Below are 11,702 nucleotides of genomic sequence, written 5' to 3'. Positions count from 1 at the left end.
GAGCGGCAGGAGGGAGGCGAGCGGTTCTATCCCTCCAACTCTATGATAAGTGTCGTGAAAGGGCGTGGCTTGTCAGACCGTTATCCGCCATCTTACTGGAGGCAGCTGATCAGCGAACGATCGAAAACGGCGTCATGTGAGTAGAACAGTGTTTTGTGTATCCGTACATGTGTATGAGGACGGAGTCACGTGTCCTCTGTGGGTTATATGGCGGGTGCATCTATGATGGGACATCAGTCACGGTGACACCGGGAAGATGAGGGGATGCCAATGGCTGTGATAGTATGGGGGAACAGGGGACACTGATCACTGTGACACCGGGGGGGTGAGGGGACACTGATCACTGTGACACCGGGGGGATGAGGGGACACTGATCACTGTGACACCGGGGGGATGAGGGGACACTGATCACTGTGACACCGGGGGGATGAGGGGACACTGATCACTGTGACACCGGGGGATAAGGGGACACTGATCACTGTGACACCGGGGAGATAAGGGGACACTGATCACTGTGACACCGGGGAGATAAGGGGACACTGATCACTGTGACACCGGGGAGATAAGGGGACACTGATCACTGTGACACCGGGGGGATAAGGGGGACACTGATCACTGTGACACCGGGGGGATAAGGGGGACACTGATCACTGTGACACCGGGGGGATAAGGGGGACACTGATCACTGTGACACCGGGGGGATAAGGGGGACACTGATCACTGTGACACCGGGGGGATAAGGGGGACACTGATCACTGTGACACCGGGGGGATAAGGGGGACACTGATCACTGTGACACCGGGGAGATAAGGGGGACACTGATCACTGTGACACCGGGGAGATGAGGGGACACTGATCACTGTGACACCGGGGAGATGAGGGGGACACTGATCACTGTGACACCGGGGAGATAAGGGGGACACTGATCACTTTGACACCGGGGAGATAAGGGGGACACTGATCACTGTGACACCGGGGAGATAAGGGGGACACTGATCACTGTGACACCGGGGGATAAGGGGGGCACTGATCACTGTGACACCGGGGGGAACAGGAACACTGATCACTGTGACACCGGGGGGAACAGGAACACTGATCACTGTGACACCGGGGGGATGAGGGGGACACTGATCACTGTGACACCGGGGAGATGAGGGGGACACTGATCACTGTGACACCGGGGAGATGAGGGGACACTGATGATGGGGACACCAGGGGAATGGTATATACGCAGTATCGGGGTGACTATTTGTGTCTCTGCAGATCATGTCCACGTTGTTTCCATCGTTGTTCCCACAAGTCACAGAGTCGCTGTGGTTTAACCTGGACCGTCCATGTGTGGATGAGAATGAGCTCCAGCAGCAAGAGCAGCAGCACCAGGCTTGGGTAAGTGCCCCCCCTCACTGTGCACCCCTCCATCACCGCACCCCCTCACTGTGCACCCCTCCATCACCGCACCCCCTCACTGTGCACCCCTCCATCACCGCACCCCCTCACTGTGCACCCCTCCATCACCGCACTCCCTCACTGTGCACCCCTCCATCACCGCACTCCCTCACTGTGCACCCCTCCATCACTGAACCCCCTCACTGTGCACCGCTCCATCACTGCACCCCCTCACTGTGCACCCCTCCATCGCCACACCCCCTCACTGTGCACCCCTCCATCGCCACACCCCCTCACTGTGCATCCCTCCATCGCCACACCCCCTCACTGTGCACCCCTCCATCGCCACACCCCCTCACTGTGCACCCCTCTATCGCCACACCCCCTCACTGTGCACCCCTCCATCGCCACACCCCCTCACTGTGCACCCCTCCATCGCCACACCCCCTCACTGTGCACCCCTCCATCGCCACACCCCCTCACTGTGCACCCCTCCATCGCCACACCCCCTCACTGTGCACCCCTCCATCGCCACACCCCCTCACTGTGCACCCCTCCATCGCCGCACCCCCTCACTGTGCACCCCTCCATCACCACACCCCCTCACTGTGCACCCCTCCATCGCCGCACCCCCTCACTGTGCACCCTTCCATCGCCGCACCCCCTCACTGTGCACCCTTCCATCGCCACACCCCCTCACTGTGCACCCCTCCATCGCCGCACCCCCTCACTGTGCACCCCTCCATCACCGCACCTCCTCACTGTGCACCGCTCCATCACCGCACCCCCTCACTGTGCACCCCTCCATCGCCGCACCCCCTCACTGTGCACCCCTCCATCACCGCACCCCCTCCATCACCGCACCCCTCCATCACCGAACCCCCTCACTGTGCACCGCTCCATCACCGCACCCCCTCACTGTGCAGCCCTCCATCACCCACCCCCTAACTGTGCAGCCCTCCATCACCACACCCCCTCACTGTGCACCCCTCAATAACCGCACCTCTTTACTGTGCAGCCCTTTATCACCTCACCCCCTTACTGTGCAACCCTCCATCACTGCACCCCCTCACTGTGCACCGCTCCATCACTGCACCCCCTCACTGTGCACCGCTCCATCACTGCACCCCCTTACTGTGCACCGCTCCATCACTGCACCCCCTCACTGTGCACCGCTCCATCACTGCACTCCCTCACTGTGCACCGCTCCATCACTGCACCCCCTCACTGTGCACCGCTCCATCACTGAACCCCCTCACTGTGCACCGCTCCATCACCGCACCCCCTCACTGTGCACCCCTCCATCACCGCACCTCCTCACTGTGCACCCCTCCATCACCGCACCTCCTCACTGTGCACCGCTCCATCACTGCACCCCCTCCATCACCGCACCCCTCCATCACTGAACCCCCTCACTGTGCACCGCTCCATCACCGCACCCCCTCACTGTGCACCGCTATATCACTGCACCCCCTCACTGTGCACGCCTCCATCACTGCACCCCCTCACTGTGCACCGCTATATCACTGCACCCCCTCACTGTGCACGCCTCCATCACTGCACCCCCTCACTGTGCACCGCTCCATCACCACACCCCCTCACTGTGCAGCCCTCCATCACCGCACCTCCTCACTGTGCACACCTCCATCACTGCACCTCCTCACTGTGCACACCTCCATCACTGCACTCTCCTCCACCCTGTGCACCTCACTGTGCACCCCTCTGCCACTTCCCACTGCCCCTCCCCAACACACCCCTCTGCAGCACCCCCTTCCCCATACCATGCACCAACCAAGTGTTACCCCATTTACTCGAACGTGACATGTCTCCACAGCTCCAGAGCATTGCAGAGAAAGACAACAACCTGGTGCCCATAGGGAAGCCTGCCTCCGAGGTAAGAGAGCTGCTATATGTTATCAAAGACCGCGAGGAGGGGGTTAGAACTAAACTTTGTCAAGCAGTCCAAGAGGCAGCAGAATTGTGATTGCAGTTCTGAATGAGACTGCAATGTATAAGAGTCTGCTACAAATACCATCCATTGATCTGCCCCATGTGATACCCAAAGTGATCAGTGAGCACCAGAGTTAATGGAGGTCCTCGCCGCTGGTTCCCCTCCCCACATGATAGGCTTTTCCTCTATGAGTTGCATGTCTACATGACAGTAATGGCACCCCTTCTTTCTCACCAGCCTTACGATGAGGAGGAAGAAGAGGACGACGAAGATGATGAGGACAGTGAGGAAGATTCTGAAGACGATGAGGACATGCAGGACATGGACGAGATGAATGACTACAATGAGTCTCCAGATGACGGTGAGATTGAGGTAAGTAGATGGCTGACACACTGACGTCAGTGTGCTGCTAGTCATCGACTAATATCTCTGCCTCCTCCTCAGGCTGACATGGAGGGAGCGGAGCAGGACCAGGACCAGTGGATGATCTGATGCTGCTGCACGTGGTGGTATAACATGGAGGAGATGGCACAGGACGGGGGAGCCTCTCTGCATGTCTGTGTCACATACCTGTCCCTATAGGGGAGACTACAGTGCCTCAGTGAGGCAGCACACAGCGGTACAGAACCCCGTAATACTGATCTGCAGAGTCTCTGTCTCCGGTGCACAGGCTCCAAACCAGGGGGAACCCTCTCCAAGATCCCAGAGTCCGCTTCTCTGGTGGATCCGCTGGTATAGATGGAGCCTGGGGCTGCGACAAGCAGATGGGGGAGGCCCCCAGTATCTTTGTTCGGGGTGACATTTGTGACTGCTGTGATGATATTTATTGATTTTACAATAAACATTAGTGTTATTATTTACACGCTCGGCTGTGTCCTCCTCGTTGTATGATGTATTGTGTGATGTGTAATTATTGGTGATCGTCGCATTCATCACATATAAAGCCATCACTTCCAGGCGCGGTGCAGTGATGTGGAGTTGGGTGAAAACACATGAAAAGGTTGCATTGTGGTTTTCAACTCCATTAAATTAGTGTCCAGTAGTAACAAATGTACAAATTGTGAAAATAACCTTTATTACACATCTTGCTTCATTCGTATTTTTGTACATAAGGCCCTAACTAGAGATGAGCGAACCTCGAGCATGCTCGAGTTGATCCGAACCCGAACTTTCGGCATTTGATTAGTGGTGGCTGCTGAACTTTGATAAAGCCCTAAGGCTATGTGGAAAACATGGATATAGTCATTGGCTGTATCCATGTTTTCCAGATTTATCCAAGTTCACCAGCCACCACTAATCAAATGCTGAACGTTCGGATCGACTCGAGCATGCTCGAGGTTCGCTCATCTCTAGCCCTAACTCTTCTTGATTTCCTAGAATTTTGCTGCTATGTAGCCCCTGTACATGGCTGCCTGTGCCACCTAGTGGCCAGTAACAAATACCTGCAGAGAATAAGTGCATGGACAGGAAGGTTTTCTAACCGGCTGTCTGTACACTATGAGCCCCGGCTCTTAGTCATTGGATTGTGGGGTTTGATTCAGTCCTATTGACTCCCGTGTAGGGCTGGGTGATGAATCTACTTAATTCAGGTAGGTTCACACGACGGAACCTGCGCGGATAATTTCCGGCCGATTCTGTGGCTCATACCATGGCGGCACGCATATCAGCCCGTGCCATAGACACCATTCTATGGCCGGGCCGATTCCACGTTCCGCTAAAAGAACTGACATGTCTATTCTTTCGGCAGACAGTGGAATCGGCTCGGCCATAGAATGGTGCCTATGGCACGGGTGGATAGGAGCGTTGCCGTGAATGGGTACAAGCCACGGAATCCACCAGTAGTTATCCTTGCAGGTTCCGTAGTGTGAACCCACCCTTTCTGTAGACGTGTTAAGGTCTGGGGGAGAGCCGCTCCCACTTCACAGCCACTGCTCTGGCACTGGATTGTGCTGTTCCACACAGCCGGGGTCCTTGCGCAACTTCCAGGATTTTAACTCTAATCCTGGTGGTTTACCCCTTTAGATGCAGTGATCAATAGTCACTATGGCATCTAAAGTGTTTGACTGTGGGGAAGGGGGGCTCCTCCTGTTTGACATTGGCACCCTGCAATGTGATAGTGGGTTGCTGATGGCAATCGGGGGCCTTACAATGATGTCAGATCTGCCATGCACTAACTACCATTGCTAGTCAGTATATTTATTCCAAAACACTATACTAGTGATCACTTAATCACTGCTTCTATTTACTGAGATTTTTTATTTTAACATACAATGATAAGAATAAAGTTTACCTGACATTACAAATAACGCTTGATGTGCCATCAGGCATGTTAAGAGGTATTGGTTGCATTAGATGCCATTGCTGAGACCCGCTGTGATCAGGAGATATAGCCAAGGAGAGAACACGATACCAGCGTGAACCACTTCCTGACCTCTCACTAATTCTAACAATGTAGTCTCATAGATTTACATTGTCTGAATAAGGTGATTAGGAGATATGGCCGGGAGTGGATAGTGCTGCTGCTGTGTCCTCACCCCAGTGGGTCTCAGCACTGAGACTCAATACGATCAATATTTTTTGACATGTCTGATTATGTCAAAAGTTATTTGTAAAGACAGGAACCGTCGCTATATTTTGGGACACTAAGGGCCCATTTACACAGAAAGATTATCTGACAGATTATCTGCCAAAGATTTGAAGCCAAAACCAGGAACAGACTATAAACAGAGATCAGGTCATACAGGAAAGCCTGAGATTTCTCCTCTTTTCAAATCCAGTCCTGGCCTTGGCTTCAAATCTTTGGCAGATAATCTGTCAGATAATCTTTCTGTGTAAATGGACCCTAAACCACCAGCATGTCTCTATGTAGCTGGTTTATTGTCTTCATTGCCGCCAATATCGATTACACCTGTTCTTGTCTTCTTACATTTAATTTATTGGAGGAGCCCATTACTTCACCGGCGGGTGTGGAACCAGGCACCTTATACTTATAAAGTGGAGAAGAATACACTCATGCACATTACAGTGAGGGGTAAACAAATATATAACAGTGGTGGGCACAACATATATTACAGTGTATAATGCGATGGGGTGCCAACAGCTAATACACCACCAAAGAAAAAGTGACTCAGCTATTTAAAGGTTGCACACCCAATGATAATATGCAAATAAACAAATCTTTATTAATACACTAACAACAAGGAGGAGAGCGTTACGGGACTGGAGGAGGGTAATGGAGAGAGTGCCTCAGGGTTTGGCCTTGGCTCCTTACTTCCACTGAAGGGAAATCCAGTGCTGCCGCCTACATTCCTCCGCTAGGGTCCCCTGGTGTTCGGCTGCCTCCTGGTCTTGAGACATGACCCGTCAGGTCAGTTCGCTGTTCAGCGGCAGAGGTGGGACACCACTATAGCCGCTTAATGGCTGAATGTCCGGTTAGAAGACCAGGAAGCAGCCAGGGACTGAAGCAGTCGAATGCAGACGGCAGCGCTGGAATTGGGGAGAAAAGTGGATGTTATTGTTTTCACCAACGCCCTCCCTGGTCATAGCCACAAAAAGGGGTCCCGGACAGAACAAAAACAGTGAGGGAAGTTGTGTGTTTGACCTTTTCTGCTCTCTTCCCTTTCTGATGACTGCGCCCCAGAGGACACAGTGAGGTCCATGAAGATATAGAGGGGGAGTGACTCCATATTGTGTATAGATATAGAATGGGGGTCTTATGGGCTCCTAGAGGTGGAATATGGAGGGGCCAAGAGTTTTCTATATGTGTCTATGGGAATGATGTGTGAGTGTGTATGACCAGATGTAGCAGAGCTGAACATCTGACAGACCCCATAAGGCTGCGTTCACCCTGTGTTTATACCGCACGTCACAGGTCATATACAGTATGTAGTAATAAAACAGGATTTAAAGGGCTATTCCACCCAAAATCTTTTTTCCATTGCTAAATAGCCCACTCCATATATTGCTCAAAGCAAGTAATTACCTGTTCTGAGCCATTTTGCAGCTATTTCTCCTGATTCACCCCCTCTCAACATGAAAAAGGAGCTAAATGGAGTCCACTCTGACTTCCTTCTGGCCCCACCTTCAGAGTCGGCATCACATGTCCTCCTCTTAGATAAGCTGGGTTATTGATTAAAACCCTGGTCAGTGAAGTCGGAGGAAAGCTCTGCAACATCACCTCCAGTTGGCCATGCCTATGCCTCCCCCTCCTGTCACCCCTCTGTACCCAGTGTAAACAGGTGGTAGAGCAGCTGGCTGCAAATTCTGAAGTGCTGCCCCTCCCTGGTCAGAGAATTCTGCCACAGCCCCTGCATCATCATCATTTTCTTCTCCCCCTCCTCCGGGCATCTCCATTGTCCATCAGCCCGCTCTGGTGCTCATGTCTGTTTGGCCTGTTCCCGGCAGCCATCTAAGTGTCCCTTTGCTCATGTGATCTCTGCACTCTGTGCAGATACTGGAAGCGGCCACCATCTCCTGTTCCGCAGCCCGGTGTACACTGATGCAATGGTCCCCACTAATGGCGACACATGTAGCCCTGGGAGTAGTTCCCCATTGCTTCCTTATCGGGATAAGTGCACAGGTGATGTCACCACCTGGAGAAGGGAGCATGGGGGAACTACGCCTGGGGCTATGTGTATTGTAGTGGGGATGCGGGGCACTAGGGCATCAGTGTATACCGAGCTGTGGTGGCTCACGGACCAAGGACCAGGCTCACACACAAGGGTAAGGTGGCCTTCTTCCAGCATCTCAGCAGAGTGACTATGTGTATGCCAGGCCCCGGGTAGTTGGGCATGCGCTGCTAGCGGCTGACGGGATAGGCGCGGTTGAGTTTGGGCTCTGCTACATCTGTGGGGATCATCAGCTCTGCCATATCAGTGGGAAACATCATCTCTGTTACATCATAGCTCTACTATAGGGGGTGGGTACGCAAACAGACCAAGCAGGGAGAAGCACTGCTTGATGGGAAATGTAGTTTCCTGGCCGGCGCCATTTTGGATATAGACTGGCTTTTAGAAAAACTTATAACTCAGGAATGGCAGCAGCTAGTAAGACAGGAGACGGCTCAAACTACTCGGGGGCTTGGTAAGACCACCTAGGTTTGGGAGCATTTCATTTTTATTCTGCTCTTGGGCGGAATACCCCTTTAATAGTGCAGCAGACTGCGCTTTTGAGTTCCATTGAACTAGCCTAAAGCAACATGAAGCAGTCTGAATATAGTGACATGGGGGGTAAATATCAGATTCCATGTGGGGGAGCACTCACTATACCAGCCAATCAGATTGCTTCTTTCATTATACATAAAAAAAAAGGTCTCTAAACCTTTCTGATAGGTTGCTATGGTGACTGCTCCCCGCACAAGGTTTGATAAATCATCGCTCTATGGCTAACGGAGCGCTCAGCGCCGCCTGCTGCACGATACGAGTATTACATCGTTCAGGCTGTACCATTTTTTGTATCGTAGGGGGAGCCTGCTCGCCATATCTCGGCTGTTCCCTCAGCTCTATGATCAGGCTGGTATCAGTTCCTCTTCGGACCTTATTATAAGCCTTCTTGTGTGGATAATCACCTGGTGGGAGTAGTAGTGTCCGTGTATGAAGTTTCTGGGACGCTGGTGGTATCGCCCGGGGGAAGGAAGTGGCAGCCGCGGCTCGGGCTCGGGCTCAGTCTACACGTGGCCGGGCGGTGAGGCGGCTGTGCGGGGCTCCGGGGTCTCAGCATCCCCAGCCTGTTATATTACAGATGTGTCAGGCGAGCAGAGTGAGGAAGATGAGGGTCTGCGGAGAGGAGCTGGTATGTAATAACCCGCTATACATTATATACTTGTATTATAGCATTGTATTTCTGCCTCCTATCATGGCAGCGGCTGCAGTAACTTGTGTCCAGTATAGAGGTTCTGCGACCTCCTGTACTGACCCCTGTGATGTAAGGTCAGTCACATGACCACCTCAGAACCCATTAGAACCTCAGAACCTGTGATCTATAGGCTGATAATGTGACCTCACACCAGTGGGATCAGTGCTGGGTGTAAAGGTTCTGTGCTGATCATGTGACCTCACACCAGTGGGATCAGTGCTGGGTGCAAAGGTTCTGTGCTGGTCATGTGACCTCACACCAGAGGGATCAGTGCTGGGTGTAAAGGTTCTGTGCTGATCATGTGACCTCACACCAGTGGGATCAGTGCTGGGTGCAAAGGTTCTGTGCTGGTCATGTGACCTCACACCAGAGGGATCAGTGCTGGGTGTAAAGGTTCTGTGCTGGTCATGTGACCTCACACCAGAGGGATCAGTGCTGGGTGTAAAGGTTCTGTGCTGGTCATGTGACCTCACACCAGAGAGATCAGTGCTGGGTGCAAAGGTTCTGTGCTGGTCATGTGACCTCACACCAGTGGGATCAGTGCTGGGTGTAAAGGTTCTGTGCTGGTCATGTGACTGACCCTTCACCTGTGCAGGTCTTCCAGCATGGTGGGGCTTGTAGTAGTCCTGTCCATTCCTGTAGACTCTGCTAGATCAGACCTGGGACGGTTTGAGGCCTCTCCCTGCCCCTCCGGGGGGAGGTTATAGAAATCCCAGACACCCGGTTCTTGTAATGTGGCCAGTGTAAGGTGATCTGTACAGTTCTAGCACTTATTTTGCCTCTCTCTCTCAGATGTATCCACCATGATACTGCTGAATGGACAGACGTACCTGGTGCTGATAGGTCACATAGCGGAGGACGGCGGATCTGATGGAGCTTTCTAAAGGAGAAGGTAATATGTTACTGGTGAGGAGCATGTGCAGGTCTTCCAGCATGGTGGGGCTTGTAGTAGTCCCATCCATTCCTGTAGACTCTGCTAGATCAGCCCTGGGACGGTTTGAGGCCTCTCCTTGCCCCTCCGGGGGGAGGTTATAGAAATCCCAGACACCTTCTGCCTCCAGTAATGATGAATCCCCTCCCCCTCCCCTCCCCCAATATGCCACTATTCTATTGAGTAGGATTGTCTCTCACGTTCATGTTGTCTTTCAGGAGCCGGACTGTGATGTGGGGACAGAGCTGCGTACAAGGTGTGTATAGTCCCCGGTAAGCTCTTCCGAGCAGGTCTTCCAGCATGGTGGGGCTTGTAGTAGTCCTGTCCATTCCTGTAGACTCTGCTAGATCAGACCTGGGACGGTTTGAGGCCTCTCCCTGCCCCTCCGGGGGGAGGTTATAGAAATCCCAGACATGCTATGTGTCTGATCTGTAGGATGGTGCATGCGAGACTGTAGAGGTATTTGGTGTTTGTGTATTTTTTTTTTCTCAAAGCATGCTGGGGGTTGTAGTCTTACTAGAGCCATAGGTTAGAGACTGTGGGTACAGAGTCGCTTTAAAAAACAATCTGAACCCCCCCCCCCCCCCCCCCAAAACCACTTGTACCTTCAGACTGCTGCTTTTAGTCCAAGATCTGTCCTGGGGTCTGTTCGGCAGGTGATGCAGCTATTGTCCGAACAAACAACTTTAAAACTGGCAGCCCTGTGCCCAACGGCCGTGGCCTAGATTGTGTATGCATTAGGCTGGCACACCCTCTCTGTCCCTCCTCCCCGCCCTCCTCATCATTAGGAATGCTCCAGGCAAATTTTCTACTATTCATCACCCGTGTCAGCACGGCACATGGGCTGGATTGTTAAGGCCCTGTGCAATGCTCAGACAGGAGTGATGGCTAACCTTGACACTCCAGCTGTTGCAAAACTACAATTCCCATCATACCTGGCAGCCAAAGCCATGTCTCTGGTTGTTCAGGCATGATGGGAATTGTAGTTTTGGAACAGCTGGAGTGTCAAGGTTAGCCATCACTGTTTTTTAGGGGCATTCCTAATAATGAAGGGGGTGGGTAGGACGGAGGGGTGGTGCAAAGTTAGGGCACAGATACTCCAAGCCACGGCAGCTTGACACAGGGCTGCAAGTTTAAAATTTTTTTTTTTTAGGACAATAACTGCATCACCTGCCGAACGGAGCCTAGGACAGATCTTGGATTAAAAGCAGCTATCTGACAGTACAAGCGGTTTGGGGGGTCAGATTGTGGGTACAGAGTCGCTTTAAGGGTTTGTCTGTATAAAAGACTGGTGCGGTCTTCTTTCATTCTTATCGATGCGTCTTCTGCCTTTTCTTCCAGGGACGGCAAATGATCTAGGAGGTGGATGATAGCAATGAATCTCTTGTAGTTCCAGGCGGCTGCTTTCTGCTTCTCTCTGTTAATAAAGAACTTTCTACAAGGAATATGTCTGCTCCTGCTGTCTTGTCATGGAAGATCTCAGTGTATGTGTTGCCATGCTGTATAGGAGTGTCCATATTACAAAGCAGCCGGTGTGACAAAACTTCGGATGGGGAGAGCAAGGTTTTAATCACTACAGTT

General features: G+C 52.4%; 1 protein-coding gene, 1 long non-coding RNA gene and 3 other non-coding genes across 5 annotated transcripts; all 5 read left to right on the top strand.

Annotated features, from left to right (window-relative positions):
- The first annotated feature begins 29 nt into the window (after positions 1 to 29).
- Positions 30 to 4,202, top strand: ANAPC15 (anaphase promoting complex subunit 15). The gene is made up of 5 exons (XM_069959210.1): positions 30 to 136; positions 1,264 to 1,386; positions 3,221 to 3,280; positions 3,575 to 3,709; positions 3,782 to 4,202. Exons 2-5 carry the CDS (start codon positions 1,267 to 1,269, stop codon positions 3,827 to 3,829), a joined length of 363 nt encoding a protein of 120 aa, XP_069815311.1. The 5' UTR covers positions 30 to 136; positions 1,264 to 1,266; the 3' UTR covers positions 3,830 to 4,202.
- Positions 4,203 to 8,969: 4,767 nt separating this feature from the next.
- LOC138784877 (uncharacterized) lies at positions 8,970 to 11,566 on the top strand. Its single transcript, XR_011361969.1, has 4 exons — positions 8,970 to 9,127; positions 9,983 to 10,082; positions 10,340 to 10,377; positions 11,463 to 11,566. It is a non-coding gene; the product is annotated as an uncharacterized lncRNA (long non-coding RNA).
- On the top strand, positions 9,780 to 9,912 carry LOC138785052 (small nucleolar RNA SNORA9). Its single transcript, XR_011362035.1, has one exon. It is a non-coding gene; the product is annotated as a small nucleolar RNA SNORA9 (small nucleolar RNA).
- Positions 10,108 to 10,240, top strand: LOC138785053 (small nucleolar RNA SNORA9). The gene has a single exon (XR_011362036.1). It is a non-coding gene; the product is annotated as a small nucleolar RNA SNORA9 (small nucleolar RNA).
- LOC138785050 (small nucleolar RNA SNORA9) lies at positions 10,406 to 10,538 on the top strand. Its single transcript, XR_011362033.1, has one exon. It is a non-coding gene; the product is annotated as a small nucleolar RNA SNORA9 (small nucleolar RNA).
- Positions 11,567 to 11,702: the final 136 nt, after the last annotated feature.

Source organism: Dendropsophus ebraccatus, chromosome 2 (assembly GCF_027789765.1).
Source record: "Dendropsophus ebraccatus isolate aDenEbr1 chromosome 2, aDenEbr1.pat, whole genome shotgun sequence".
In the NCBI taxonomy this organism is placed as follows: Eukaryota; Metazoa; Chordata; class Amphibia; order Anura; family Hylidae; genus Dendropsophus; species Dendropsophus ebraccatus.
Note: the sequence above shows the minus strand (reverse complement) of the source record. Positions and strands in the feature narration are given on the sequence as shown.